The sequence below is a fragment of the Petaurus breviceps genome, unplaced genomic scaffold (assembly GCF_028583685.1).
Source record: "Petaurus breviceps papuanus isolate PSGF00001 unplaced genomic scaffold, PetGlider_PUasm1.0 229, whole genome shotgun sequence".
Lineage (NCBI taxonomy): Eukaryota > Metazoa > Chordata > Mammalia > Diprotodontia > Petauridae > Petaurus > Petaurus breviceps.
The window spans coordinates 33547316-33562994 of NW_027185903.1; the positions used below are offsets into that span (position 1 = coordinate 33547316).

Sequence of the window (15679 nt, forward strand, 5' to 3'; positions counted from 1 at the left end):
TGTGTGTGTGTGTCTTTGTGTGTGTGTGTGGTATCTTTAAAACCTCACACCCCAAGGTGAGTTAGAGCAATGTCTGCCCCAAGTATGTGAAGACTTCCCCTAGCACAACAGGCAGATGAAAATCATTGTTTCAACAACCACGTGGATGGCTTAGAGCTTGGTCAGACACTGAAGATGACAAAGTCATCCACTGCATCCCTGGCTTGTCTTGACTTTTCTCTTGCAACTGAACTTCAGTGACCCTGGAAGAAAGATTGAGGCTAAGCAGACTTTGTTCAACTCTGCCTCACTTAAAATAAAATACAATCAAAAGTCAAGATGTGACCCTGTGATGTCATTAGTTCTCTTTTTGAAAAGTAAGGACTGACAACAATTAAAACCTGGAAATATACATGTATGTGTGTATATATTATATATACATATAATTTGATACACAGACACACACATATATATGTACCTGGGGGAAAATACATATATATACAAATAAATAAAAATCCTGAAAATGTGTGTGGGTGTCTATGTGTGGGTACCTGGAAATATGTGTATATACATATTATATGTTTTATATATTATGTGTGTGTATATTAAATACATATTAAATAACCTGGAAATGTGTGTGTATATAAAAATCTGGAAAAATGTATGTGGGTATCTGTGTGTATATACATATATGTATATATTTGTGTGCCTGGAAGTATGTGTATATACATATTATATATTTTATATATTATATAGGTGTGTATATATTATATATATGTATACGTATATGTTAAAACCTGGAAATATGTGTGTGTTTGCTCACCTGGAAATATGTGTACATACACACATATTTTATGGGTGTATGTGTGTATGCATATCCTATACATGTCTATGTGCATGCCTGATATAGGCATGTATACATCTATTTTGTGTTCATGTACATGTGTATATGCATACATATACACCATATATATATACCTGGAAATATGTGTGTGTGTGTGTAGAAAAACCTGGAAATATGTGTGTGGGTGTCTCTGTGTATGTGTATATGCATATATGTACATATACATATTATATATTTTATATATTACATATGTGTGTATAAAACCTGGAAATATATGTGTGTCTATGTTTGTATATATGTATATATATGGGTGCCTGGAAATATATGCATATATATCATATATTTTATATATTATATGTGTGTATACATGGAAATGTATGTGGGCATCTGTATGTATATATGTGCTTATACCTGGAAAAGTGTGTTTATATTAAACCTAGAAAACACGCACACATGTTATGCTCCACGGGAAAAATCCACTTTCTCTAGAGGGCAAGGCTTAGAAATGACTTCACTTGTGAAGGACAAATACTTGTTTCCATGCAATTTTCCACCTTAGACTGTAAGCCCCTTGAGGGCAGGGGCAGTTTTTGTTCTTATATCCCCCGACACTTAGCAGCGTGACTCGTATTTAGGAAAAAAAGTTTATTGGGATTTGGGTACTTAAATGTTGGCCAAGCCCCTCATTACCCACTCAGACCTCCCCTCCCAGCCAAGATCCCCGGTCACTTCGGAAAGGAACGCCCCGGGGCACCACGGAAGGCCTCTCAGGGCCCCAGAACCAACTTTGTCAGGCCTCGGCTCTCCAGGTGCAAGAACCAATGACCTGGGAGCTTGTGGGGAGGGGGAGCGCAGGGTCAGGACCCGCCACGTGAGCAACGCCGAGCACTCTCTGGCGCCTAACCCCGCCCTCCTTTCGAACATCCTGACGGGATCGCCAAGGAAACGCATTCTCGCAGGAACTCTCAGCCGGCCAATGGAGGGCAGAGGAAGGAGACGAACTAGCCAATGAGCGGAGAGCTGCGCGGGGTTTAAACCTAGGGCTGGGCTTCGGCTCGTCACTGCGTGCTGGGAGGAACGGCTGTTGGTGTGCCTGCTTCCTCTGCGCCGGCAGGGAGCTAGGCTGGGGTGGGGGGCACTGCCGATTATTTGTGCTTTCTCTGTCCCTGTTTATGTGTGTGCGTGTGTGTGTGTTTCTTTGTTATTAGCTGCCGCCTGGAAAAGTGGAAGTCATGGCTCTCCGTGTTACTAGGGTGAGTGCTCTGAGCGGCGGAACGAGCCTGCGCCCCCCGGCAGGGCCATCGGTATGGGGCAGGAGAGCAAGGCCGGGGCGGGGGGAGCAGGAGACTGCTGAGGGGTTTGGGGGAGGGGAGAGGGGCGCACTCTGGGTTTCGGACCCAGGAAAAGGGAATTGGGCAGGGGTGGGGGAAGAAGGGGAGAGGCTTCTCTTTGTCAAATGCAAGGAATAAAAGGGTTTGGGAAGTGGGCTAGTGAAGGCTTATTATGGGAAACTTAAAATGGGGTACAGGGACCACACACACCAAGCCAAATTTATGATTCCCCTTGTGTTTCTGGGGGAAGCAGCCTCAGTGGAGCTTGAAGGCGCCCGGGGCGTGGGGAGGTCTGGGGTCTCCTCCCAGTTTACACAAACAATAGGACCTTAAGTAAGCCCTAACCCATTCTGTTTTCCCTTTTTATATGTTGGAGGGGCATTGATTGGGGGAAGGGGGCAGTGGGGGACGAGGAAGGGAAAGGGATGGGACTAGGTCGATTTCTCTGTAATCAAATAATTGGGGGTGGGGGGAAGGAGTCAGTTTTGCTTCCTGCATGGTTCAGGGGCTTCTACTCAGTCTGTTGTTTCTAGACTTGTTTGCTGCTCTCACCTTTGCAGGAAATAAGTTAAAAATAATTTAAGGCTAGGTACAGTTAGACTTTCATCACATTTTACCTTTTAACCATTTCTTCTTGTTCTACAGTGATTTTTTGGGTTCTTTTTGCAGAACATGAAGCTCAATGCTGAGAATAAACTGAAGGGCAATGTCCCAGGTTCCAAGACGGTGCCTGTACCCACTGCTGCCTCCAAGCCTGGACTGAGGCCAAGAATGACCCTGGCTGATATTGGCAACAAAGTGTGTGATCAACAGCAGCCACCTCCATCAAAAATACCTCTGAAAAAGGTAATTCCCTTACTTCGCTTCTCATAAGTGAATCTTCCTCTTCTAACTGTAAATTCTTTTTTATTTTTCTTTTCTTCTTTCCAGGAAGCCAAAGCTCCCATAGCAAAAGTAGCTGCTAAAAAAGCCACCAAGCCAGTAGAAAAGATGCCTGTGCCTGAACCTGTTAAGGAAGAGAAACTAACTCCTGAGCCTATTAAGGTAACTGATTCCTAAAGACATTGTTCTTTGCAGATTGAAGCATACTACTTTCTTGTGGTTTTCCCCTTTTTTTCTGAGTCTTCTTTCACAACATGACTAATCAGGAAATTTGTTTAATATGGCCTGTTTCAGATTGCATGCCCATCTTGGGGAGAGGGGGTGAAGAGGGAAGGGAAAAAATTTGGAACTCAATCCTAGAAAAGTGAATGTTGAAAACTAAAAATAAAGGGGAAAAATAAAAATTAAAAAGACATTATTCTTTTGATTGATATTCCCACATATTTCATTCACATGATTAAAGGGAGCTGTTCAAATGAATTGTGTTGACAAAGGAATATGTTTCATCCACATTCTTGAAGGTGCCAGTCAGATTAATTGTGCTGACAAGGAATAGACAAACTGGTGATTTCACTGGCCTTGGTTGCCAGCTATCTCTTTGGCAAGCATCTTTAGATGCTGGAATGTTTTCTTGATGTGACTGAACTTCTTTGGGTATATTGAGGGGCAGGTAGGTGGTGCAGTAGATAGAGCACTGGGCCTGGAACCGGAAAGATCCCAGTTCAAATGCAACTTCAGACGCTTAATAGCAGTGTGACCCTGGGCAAGTCACTTAATCCCTCTTTGCCTCAGTTCCTCATCTGTAAAATGGGGACACACAGAGAAGGAAATAACAAACGACTTCAGTATCTCTGCTAAGAAAATCCCAAATGGGGTCATGAAAAGTAGGATACAACTGAACAAAGCATGGTGTTTTATATGTGCCATCTTTAAGGAATAGTTTTGTAGCAGTGAGGTGAAAAATATAAGCAGGATATAGGTGCTGCTACAGAATTAGAACTGTCTTTTCCCTGCCCATGTGCAGAAAGGAAAAAGGATAAAGAAAACTAAGGTCCTGCCTTCTATTCAAATCAACAATACCTTCCCTTCCAACATACACTTATCTACATTAAACAAAGAATCACTTAAAATTTAAGTATAGCCAAGTTTACCTTTGATGTTGATGGTGGTCAAATGACTTGTTAATTGTATACCTCCAATTGTGTTTGGGGGATGGGTGGGGGGACCCAGAACATTTTATATTTGCTTCTACTGTGTTTAAATCTTGAATCAACAAACTTGTGGCTTTTGTGGAATTAATCAACATTTGATACATTGTATTCCAAAAGGTGCTGCTATAGAATACAGATCAAAGATTTTTTTTTTCTGAGGGAGAAGACACATAGACATCCATGTAGCAATAACTTCTTGAATGGGTCGATAACTATAATCAGAAAGTCTGCTTATATATAGTCTGGTATATCATGACAGTATTAATTCCAAGAGCTTTCTGTTACCAGGTGGATTCTCCATCCACAAGCCCAATGGAGACATCTGGATGTGCACCTGCAGAAGAGTTTCTGTGCCAAGCTTTTTCCGATGTCATACTTGCAGTGAAAGATGTTGATGCAGAGGATACAGATGATCCAAACCTTTGTAGTGAATATGTGAAAGATATTTATTGCTATCTTAGACAACTTGAGGTCAGTACTCTTCTCAGAATCTTCTGAAACAGACTTCCTGTTATTATTTGAGGAGTTGGGGGCAAAAACATTTTTATTTTTTAAAAATAATGTGGGTTTTAAAAAATATTTTGTAAAATAATAAAAACCCATCTATTAAGAGTCTTAAAAGTATAGCTAATCATAAATCTGTGAATGAGTATCATTAAGATAATAAACTTCATATTTTGGACACAAAGAAGAACTTTTAGCCATTTAGCGATAAATGACTTTCCCAGGTGCAGCTATCTCCTGTGTTCAAGACACTGTACTTCATGGAATATCATTTCAAAAGATGATTTACTTTTTTTTTTTAATGCAGGAAGAGCAGGCCATCAGACCAAAATACTTGGTGGGTCAAGAAGTCACTGGGAACATGAGAGCCATCCTAATTGATTGGTTGGTACAAGTGCAGATGAAATTCAGGTTGCTACAGGAGACTATGTACATGACTGTGGCCATTATTGATCGATTTATGCAGGTGAGCATAGGTAATCTTGAGTCCCTAGAGAAGTACTGTCATGATCTCTGAAAAACCTATGAAGTTGTCATTTGAAAGGAATTTTTCCTCTGGAAGTTGCCTCTGGTGATACACCATGGAATGTGATACAAATAAAGTGTTGTAAATGAAGGGCTGACCTTGGATTCAGGAAGATGAGTTTGAATCATCCTAATGTTACCTGTGAGCCCATAGGCAAGTTACTTTAACTTGCTGAACCTCAGTTCCCTCACCTGTAAAATGAGGATGATAACATTTGCAGTATTATATATTATTATATAATACAACATATTACATAAACTCTCAGGGGTTGTTTGTGCTTAAATGAGGTACTTTGTAAAACTTAGTGTTGAATATCAGTACTACTACACTTAATCATAATATTGTAACTGACATTTATATAGGGTGTTAAAGATTGCCAAGTACTTACATACATTTCTCATTTGAACCCCACAGTAACCCTGTGAGGAAGGTTTTATTATGCCCGTTTTTTCTGATGAGGAAATAAGGGCTTGGAGGTTGAGTGAAGTGACTTTCTCATGGTCACAGAGCTAGTGTGATTTCTAACCTAGGTTTTCCTGATTATAGGTACAGCATTCTTCACACTCACTGCACCACACTGCTGCTCAAATATATAAAATTCTGTGGTTTAAAGTGAATTAGGAACTCCCCCTTTCCCTGCTTAATGATTGTGAAGTTTCTCTGACTTCTTCAGAAGATCCTATAAAGCTTAAGTCACTAGATGTCATAATAACAGGAAGGTAGAACCAATATCTACCCATGACTCAACACTGGAGGGGGAGGGGAAGAGAAGCTCTTGTAAGGTCAGTTATTAGTGGTTAGGGAGTGTCTTAGGTCTCTTCAGATGGGTTAGTGACTAAAAACAACCTTCTAATAACTATTAAAAACCAAACGTCTGTCAAAACCCACCGATAGTGTTTTCTCATTAGCGTTCATCTTCTGGTTAGGCTGTGAGTTTAAAGGGGAAGGGGAATATGTTTCTCTGAGTTCTTCTCAGTGGTACCTTCCAAGGAAGTTGTCCTTGAAGGGGTTACCTGTCATGAAAAGAAATCTGTTTGCATGGCATCCATTTGGCAGCCACTCTCATTGCCTACACTTTTTCATGGGTCAATCTTGCAGGATAATAGTGTGCCTAAGAAACTGCTGCAGCTGGTGGGTGTTACAGCCATGTTCATTGCTAGCAAGTATGAAGAGATGTACCCACCTGAAATTGGGGACTTTGCCTTTATAACTGACCACACATATACCAAGCACCAGATTCGACAGATGGAAATGAAGATTCTAAAAGCTTTAGACTTCAGTCTGGGTCGTCCTTTACCCCTGCACTTTTTACGCCGAGCATCTAAGGTTGGAGAGGTGAGTTGAATTGTTCGTTCGGCTGGTGGTATGGATAAAGTTATGGTCTAATGTAAGCAGGTTTTTAAGTTTGAGAGTCACACTGACCTCCTTTATGTTTCATGTTTCTTACACTTTGCCCAACATGAATAGATGGACAGGTGCCTACTATGAACAAGGAATAGGGATATGAAAGTGACAGTTGGCATCATGAGGGGAGAAGGCCATTTTAGCTGAACCTTGGACTCCTGCATGAAAGAATTAAAAGTATAACAGGTTGGAACCTGTAAAGAGGATTAAAGGTAGCAGGCAACCTCAAGTGAGCCAGTGAAATAGGAAGTGAGACTTTCCTGAAAGACAATTAGGCACTGGCTTTGGGAGCTTGTGCCTATGCCAAACACCTCTGTTGGTCTTGTGATCCTCATTGGGAAACCAGTGAAAGGATTGCCATGGGATGGGCATGGCTTTATTCATGCTTGGTAGCTCTTTGAGGAAGGGGGGGGTTTGACCAGTAGCTGGGCAAGGGACTTGAGGGCTAAGTATGGTATGGGTTAAGTTGGGTAACTGATAGGGTCAGGGGGTTTACAGACTGACAAACACAAGAAATGAGAATCCAGGGGTTAAGGTGAAGACAGAGACCAGACTTGGGAAGAGTAAGCCATTGGGAGTTGTAGAAGGATCAGAAATTGTGGTCAGAGGAGAATTTCAGAGTTAAAAATCTTAAGAGTTAAAACATTTTTGTGAGGTGGCTAGGTGGCACAGTGAATTAGAGCACTGGCCCTGGAGTCAGGAGGACATGAGTTCAAATCTGGCCTCAGACACTTTAACACTTAGTAGCCGTGTGACCTTGAGCAAGTCACTTAACCCCAATTGCCCTGCCCTCCCTCCTCCTAAAAGGAAAAAAAAAACATTTTTGGGTGCTGTTAAGGTCTCATGGCAAGAAAGAGACTGATTCTGATGTAAAGCATTCTCTAGTGTAGGGTCAATGAGATGCAAAAAATGTTTGCTTTTTCACCATTCAGAACAGCTTGAGCTGTGGACTGAATGTCCCCAAATCAGTAGATTTAAGTCCTTTGGGGCATAGTTTTTGAAGTTCAGAGGTTGTGCTTTTTTTGTTGTTGTTTTGTCTTGTTTTTGGTTTTTGGAGGGTAATTGGGGTTAAGTGACTTGCCCAAACTTATACAGGCTAGTAAGTGTGTCAAGTTTCTGAGGTTGGATTTGAACTCAGGTCCTACTGACTCCAGGGCCAGTGCTCTAATTCACTGTGCCACCTAGCTGTGCCTGAGAGGTTGTACTTTTAAGGCAAATGGCAAGAAGATACCCCGTGTAGACGGTTGGATATGAGACCTGGCCTGGTTTTGATTGGGCTGGCTAATGGTAGTGGAATAGTAGTATGATCATGGAAGTTTAAAGTTACTGATTTGTGGGTATAGTTTTCTTTAGTGGAGTTTGGTGCTTTTCCTAGATCAAATGGTTTCCAAACAAGTTTAGTGGACTCTTGCCAAGAAGAAAATGACTTCTCTTTACAGGTTGACATTGAACAGCACACCTTAGCCAAATACCTGATGGAACTCACGATGGTGGACTATGATATGGTCCACTTCCCTCCTTCCCAGATTGCGGCCAGTGCATTTTGCTTGGCATTGAAAGTCCTCGATAATGGTGAATGGGTAAGCCCTGTATGCTCCATCTTATAATTGAGTGAACTTCTTGGTATTTGTATTTTTGTTGTGACTTTTCAGTCTATAAATCACTAAGGTCAGTCTGATTTAAAAAGTAAATACTAAGATACTGTTTCTTCTGATTTCACCTCCAAACCAAATGAGAGAGAGGCTTGAAGAAATGAGGATTCTTTATAGAATTTGAGTAGCAAGTATGCTGAAGTAAGTTCTTATTTGTTCCTTCTTCAATTCAGTTACCTCTTCCCTAAAATGATACCTGGTTACAAGTAGCAGTCATCTACATCCCCTGGACAGACACATACACACACATATATTTGACTATCATCAGTCTAGGTAGTAGTTTCACTTTATGAAAAGTATAGTTTAGCATTTAAAAAACTCTTAATGTTAATAATAACAGCATTTATATAGTGCTCACCATGTGTCAGGCACTGTGCTAAGTGCTTTACTTTGATATGTTGACTCAGACTCCAACTCTTCAACTCTACATGTCTTACACGGAGGAGGCCCTTCTTCCTGTAATGAGGCACATGGCTAAGAATGTGATCCTAGTGAACCGGGGGCTTACAAAGCACATGGTAAGTGGAAATGGTTAGGGACTTAACTGGAATTTCTGAGTTAAGCCAAGGATAAGCAGTTGTGCTAGAGAGAAGAGTCATGTGTTTAAAAGCTTTAGTATTTTGTAGCTAGGTGCATATACAGCTCAGTTGTCTTAGTACCTAAGATCTATGTTTGTTGGTTTGTATTCCTTAATGTCTACCCAATTTCTTTTAATTCTTTCAGGCTATCAAGAATAAGTATGCCAGCACTAAGCATGCAAAGATCAGCACTATTGCACAGCTGAATTCTGTAGTAATTCAAGATCTAGCCAGGCCACTAACAAAAGTGTAATTCTTGATTTTTAACTGTAGTGAATTCTGCAATAAAATTGGCACCATGTGCCTTTTTGTACATATTACAGCTCCCAAATATTTGTCATAATAAAGTTTTCTTTTGTCCCTTTTATTTTTATGTGTTAACTTTTTTAATGTCAATCTCTCAGAAGCATTTTAGGGATTTTGTTTATTTGTTCATGTTAGACTTGATGCCAGGTGAAGGTCGAGTCGACCTGGAACTTGGTATATTTGGTCTAATGAATGAAACAATTAAGTGTTATGCCTACCATATCAAAGATAAAAGAGGCCTGTGGGCTGGTGTAATTAAAGGCCTCAAAGAAGAGGTTTGGACCCACACCCACCTCTACCCCCCAAGAATAGGAAAGGTTTTTTTCATTATTATATTGACAAGAAAGTGAAGATTTAACATTAGCAAATTGCAAATCTCCTAGTTTCATGCTGAACAGTCTTGTGTTCACTTGGTTCCCTGTCAGAATTTATGTGGTCTGACATATCTTGGCAATAATCTTCATTATTGCCTTCAAAGCCATCTGTTTCCTTCCATTTCAACATCCATGCCATCTACCCTAGGTTTCCTCAACTTATCATTTCTTCTTAAAAATGTCTTCCTCTGTATCAAGAGTTTTGAACTCAAACATGTTCTGTGTTGTGGACCCCTTTAGCAGTCTTTTTGAAGTTTATAGATCCCTTCTCAGAATAATTTTTAGATGTACATAATAAAATGCATAGCATTACAAAGGAAAATAATTATGACAAAATTATAAAAACATTTTTAAAATAACTTTACAGACCCCAGGCTAAGAACTGCTCTATATCTTCACTCATCTCCAGAGGAAGAAATAGTCTTGATCTAGCTTCTTTGGGTACTTTACACTATCACTTCTCTCTTCAGATCCTCCTTCTTTTAATGATTCTATTCTGTCTCTATTTCCCTTTTGCTTTTTTTTCTCCAACTCATGTTCAAACTATTGTGGGTTTATACCACAAATTCTCAAATCAAATCAAAACTTTGAAACTTCTGTCCACTTCCATAGCATCACAGGATCCTGGTTGTTGTAATGTCTTTTCTGACCTCTGTCTTAACTGACTCCATTTTCTTTTTGTTCCTTAAAATGTTGGTTTTCTCCCCATCTGACTTCAATTAGCACTTATTTATCAATCCTGCTTTATTACTGCCAGCTGGACAACACCTGAATGTTGCCAGATAGAGATCTAAACTTGAAATTAAAGCTTTTTCCACCTTCTCTAAACTAGGTCCTTGTGATTTTCCCTGTTACTGGTAAGCATAAGAACCTTAACATCTACCTGACATATGTTGACCCACTTCCCATCTAAATTTTGTGAATTCTGATTCTCAGAATGTCCTTGCTCTAAGTCTAAGTTAAATGTTCTTTTCCTGACCTTAATTTGTGCAGTTCCCATTTCCATTCATCTTAAAGGTCAGAAGTCAATGCTATTCTTTCCATAAAGCCTTTTCAGTAGAATTCATCATGATACTTTGTATGAGAGGCAGTATAGTTTGTGGTATAGGATCCAAGAATTCACCTTGGTCATATTTGAATTCAAATTCTGCCATCAAGTTTATTCATAGGAAAGTAATGGGCATTGGACTTGACCTCACAGGTTCCTTCCAGCACTAAATCTATGATCCTATGAAAACTAGATATTTTTTCCCAGACAAGTCACCATCCTTTCTCCAATAGTTGCTACAAATTGACTAAATGCATCATAAAAACAATAACAGTGGAAAGAGAAAACAGGGGCAGGATGCTGTTGTACAGAAATCCAGCACCATTACATGGCTGGGCTGCTGTTTTCAAATGATTGGAAGGGGTAGCACCTGGGGAAATGATTCAGAGTTTTTGAACTTTCCCCCCCAGGGCTCTATTTTATGTATATATAGTGTTTGGGGCATGTGCAGATGAAGAACAGGTGACTCATAAGTATGCATTTTAAATATAGCATTTTCCTAGCGTGTCTCACACAGATACAGTAAAAGGAGTGTGAGGGTGATAAGCCAATGGTTAGGCTGGATGGGTAACAGGACACAGAATGCCTACAGGACCAGCTCAGTCATGGCCAAAGCTGTCCTTCCACACCGAGATTGTGTTGCCATGGCAACCTCCAGTCACTAGCTCCACTGAGAGCCAATTAGGCTGAGAACTGAGAGCCTCACTGAAGTTCATCTAAGTAAGAGATGAGTTGCCATCAAAGACAGCCCTGACACCTGCTGATGGGGCTGGCAGCTTTTCAAATGATGGCTCAGAAGGTTTATATAAAGCCCTGAGTGTAGTCATGGGATCCTATGCCTTGACGAAAAAAAAAAAAATGGGGCAAAGAGGCCATTCTTAGAAACATGGATTACCCAGGGCTTCGATAGAACTTTCTTTAGCCTCCATTGAATCCTATTGACTTGTTTATCTATGGCTCTGAAAGAGCTTCATTGGCTTTCAAATTTTGGAGGGGGAGTACATGGGATACAAAAACTTGCACTTAACACCTTAACTTATTCAGTGATTTGGCACATACAGACTACTAATAGGGATCCTAGGATGGGTGTTTCCTCTTTTTCCTTTCTATAGATCTGAAGAAGTGGGAGTCTAGAACAAAATAGAACTCATTCTACCAAAAAAAAAAATCTGTAAAGACAGCACAGAGCCTTGACTTGGTAAGTGATTGGAAAACTGCTGAAATGACAACAGGTCTGAGATCTGTTTGTTGGGAATTGGACTGATTAGCTGTTAAAAAAGACAACTTCCAAATCTTCACACTACTCAAATAGAATGAATTGGCGGAGATATAGTTGCTATTGTCTGCTGCTGATTCAGTGTCCACATTGGGAACTATGATTGGATGAGAAAGCTATTGACACTTCTCCTTGCCCTCCTGGCATGTCCATGCAGTTACCCTGTGATATTAAGTGTTTATCTGTTCATGTCTTATCCCCAATTAGAATGCACACTCCAGACATGGGCAGTCATTGTCTCATCTAAACTTTGCATCTTTGGAGGCATGTCACATAATCTTCTGTCTAACTGGGGATCATAGTCTGGAAAGAGCCCCTGGTGTTGTGGGAAGTTCTAGGTCTACAACATCAAGTTGTGTGTTTGTGTGTGTGTGTTTGGAGAGAGGAGGAGAGGGGGAGAGAGAGAGAAAGAGAAACAGAACCCCATATCTTGGACATAAACCTGATTGTTTCTAGGATTTCTTACCTAATACACTGAGTTTGACTTTAGAGTAATTGCATTTATAAAAAGAGAAAAGAAAAAAAGTATAATTGTACTTTCAGTTTATGAGGTCTTAATTTGTGGTTTGTTTGGTTTTTTTCTTTTCCTTGTGGGTAAAACTAAAAAGAAAGGGAATTCAAATAGAGGAGGTAGTGTTTTATTTTTCTTTCCCTTATTAAGTTTTATTGTTTAAAGAAAGAGAACATTCATGAGATTACATGAATTACAGATATAAAAACTCCCTTACTTTCAGACCAGGTACATGATAATGGGATTAATCTTTCCTCTTCATATTAGGTGATGGTCAAACTAAGGTATGACTATACACAGCTACTGAATTGATTTTGAGTCTAAAAATCTTTCTTTAGTCTGAATAATTTCTAATGTATCCAATTCTCTGTAACATTTTACAATTTAATCCTTAAGACAGAAACATAACTACTACAGTGCAAATAGTGCCTTGCCCCAGAGTGCAGACATCTAGGGAAGGGCACACTTACCATCTGGGATGACTGTCATGTCTGAGTGACACCCTGCAGTCCTCTATCTGCTCACGTGATTATAGTACATCCAGATTCCATTGCTCATTTTTCTGGATCCCATATATTCCTTTCCAACCCCGAGAGGAGTAAGGGATGGGTGTTCTGGGTGACAAACTACTCCCCTTCCTGCACATGCTCCCAAAGCTGGAATATCCCTTTTACTACCATTGCTTCCTCACTGAATTTGTACCAGGAGTAAGAATTCCCAGTCACGTAGGCACAACTCTGCCTTAAGAAACAGGTAACTGTTTAGGTAACTTTAAATGTTTATACCAAAGGCCAAAATTCTGGTGTTGCCCATGGCAAGTGACATGGTGACCTAAAAATTACTGAAGTCCTGAAAATTAACTAGTTTTAACCAATAACTTACTTTTCAGCAAAGCAGAGAGTTTTGAGCCCTGCGCTTTAAATGTGAGCTCATCCTTACACAGCAAGAGAATCTATTTCTGTGAAACTTGTGTTCCACACCTCTATTTATACATCCTCATTGTTTTTGCTTCCCTTTAGACCCAAACAATCTGCAGATATATGACAGGTTGCTCAAATGCCTCATTTTAATCTCCTTCAGTCTTTAAAATTTGTCCTTAAATAGTGAAAAACAGCAACAAAAACAAATATAGGAATGAAAGGGGGAAGAGAACAAATTTTGATCTTAGAAAAGGAAGTGAAAAGTTACTATGAAGTATTTGAGCAGAGAATTAATTGTGAAAAGGAAAGGTGATATAATCCTCAGGGATCTCAAATGAACATTTTTACTTCAACGATATCTGAGACACAGAGGTACTTTAGATATGCTCTAGTTCCTTACATTTTGGTTTGTGCCAAATATTAAAGGAATTGTGGCATAGGACAATTGCTCAGCATTCACATTGGCCTTAAGGATCACAAGTAGTGGGGATGCCCTTTCCTTGCCCTCTTCTCTTCCCCAACCCTAATGCACTCTCAAAACTATGCCAGTCTTTATGCACATCTATGTATGCAATACATTTTTTAAAATCTTTGAAAAACCCCATTATTGCTACTATTTTCAACATTATACTAGAAATGTTAGCTATAGCAATAAGAGAAAAAGAAATTTTAGAAATTAGACTAGGCAATGAGGAAACAAAATTATCAATCTTCGCTGATGACATGATGGTATGTTTAGAGAACCCTAAAGAATCAACTGAAAAACTATTTGAAATAATTAACAACTTAAACAGAGTTGCAAGATACAAAATGACCTACATAAATTGTCAGTATTTCTATATATTGACAGCAAAGTCTAGCAGCAAGAAATAGAAAGAAAAATTCCATTTAAAATAACTGTAGGCAATCTCAGGAATCTATAAAATACTTGAGTCTACCTGACAAGACAAACCCAGGACTATATGAACACAATTACAAAGCACTTTTCACACAAATAAAATCAGATCTAGACATTTGGAAAACTTAATTTTTCATGGGTAGGCCAAGCCAATATAATAAAAATGATAATTCTACCTGAATTAATTTACTTATTCAGTGCCATGCCAATCAAACTACCAAAAATTTTATAGAGAAAGAAAAATAACAAAATTCATCTGAAAGAACAAAAAGTCAAGAATGTTGTCTGGCTATACTAGACCTCAAACTGTTATAAGGCAATAATTATCAAAACAATCTGGTACTGGCTAAGAAATAAAGTAGTGGATCAGTGGAACAGATTAGGTACACAATCCATTGTAGTAAATGACCATAGTAATTTAGTATATGATAAACACAAAGATCCAAGCTTTTGGGACAAAAAGTCATTATTTGACAAAAACTTCTAGGAAACCTGGAAAACAGTATGACAGAAACTAATATAGATCAACATGTCACACCATATGACAAGATAAGGTCAAAATGGGTTCACAATTTAGACAAAGTGTGACATCATAAGCAAATTAGGAGAGCATGGGATAGTTTACCTGTCAGATCTATAGATAAAGGAAGAATTTAGTACCAAACAAGATACAGTGAGCATTATGAAATGTAAAATGGATAATTTTGATTATATAACATTTAAATAGGTTTTGCACAAACAAAACCTATGGAACCAAAATTAGAGGGAAAACAGAAAACTGGAAAGTGTTTTTACAGCAAGTATCCCTGATAAAGGCCTCATTTCTCAAATATATAGGAAACAGTCAAATTTATAAGAATACAAGTAATTTCCCAGTTGACAAATGGTCAAAGAATATGAATAAGAAGTTTTCAGCAAAGAAATCAGTTATCTATAGTCATATGAAAAAATTCTCAAAATCACTATTGATTAGAGAAATACACATTAAAACAACCCTGAGGTACAACCTCATACCTATCAGATCAGCTAACATGACAAAAAAAGAAAATGATAAAGGTAGGAGAGGATGTGGAAAAATTGGGACACTAATGCATTGTTGGTGGAGTTGTAGACTGATCCAACCATTTTGGAGAGCAATTTGAAACTATGTCCGAAGAGCTATAAAACTGTGTATACCCTTTGCTCCAGCAATACTACCATTAGGTCTTTATCCCAAAGAGATTTTTTTTTTAAAGGGAAAAGAACCTATTTGTATAAAAATATTTATAGCAGCTCTTTTTGTGGTGGCTAAGAATTGTTCATCGAGGGGATGCCCATCGTGGATGAACAAGTTATGGTATATAATTTTAATAGAATATTATTATGCTATAAGAAATGACAAACAGTGTGATTTCAGAAAAATCTGGAAAGACTTACATGAACTGATGCTCCAGCT

General features: G+C 39.0%; 1 protein-coding gene across 2 annotated transcripts; it reads left to right on the plus strand.

Moving 5' to 3' along the window:
- The first annotated feature begins 1856 nt into the window (after positions 1-1856).
- Positions 1857-9278, plus strand: CCNB1 (cyclin B1). Of its 2 annotated transcripts, none has more exons than XM_069096452.1 (9): positions 1857-2127; positions 2824-3000; positions 3085-3198; positions 4536-4718; positions 5059-5217; positions 6376-6612; positions 8121-8261; positions 8741-8851; positions 9057-9278. In XM_069096452.1, the coding sequence occupies exons 1-9, from the start codon at positions 2056-2058 to the stop codon at positions 9162-9164; spliced, it is 1302 nt and encodes a 433-aa protein (XP_068952553.1). In that variant the 5' UTR covers positions 1857-2055; the 3' UTR covers positions 9165-9278. The 2 variants fall into 2 exon arrangements, with proteins under 2 accessions (XP_068952553.1, XP_068952554.1); XM_069096453.1 differs by having other exon boundaries at positions 1857-2076.
- The last annotated feature ends 6401 nt before the right edge of the window (positions 9279-15679 follow it).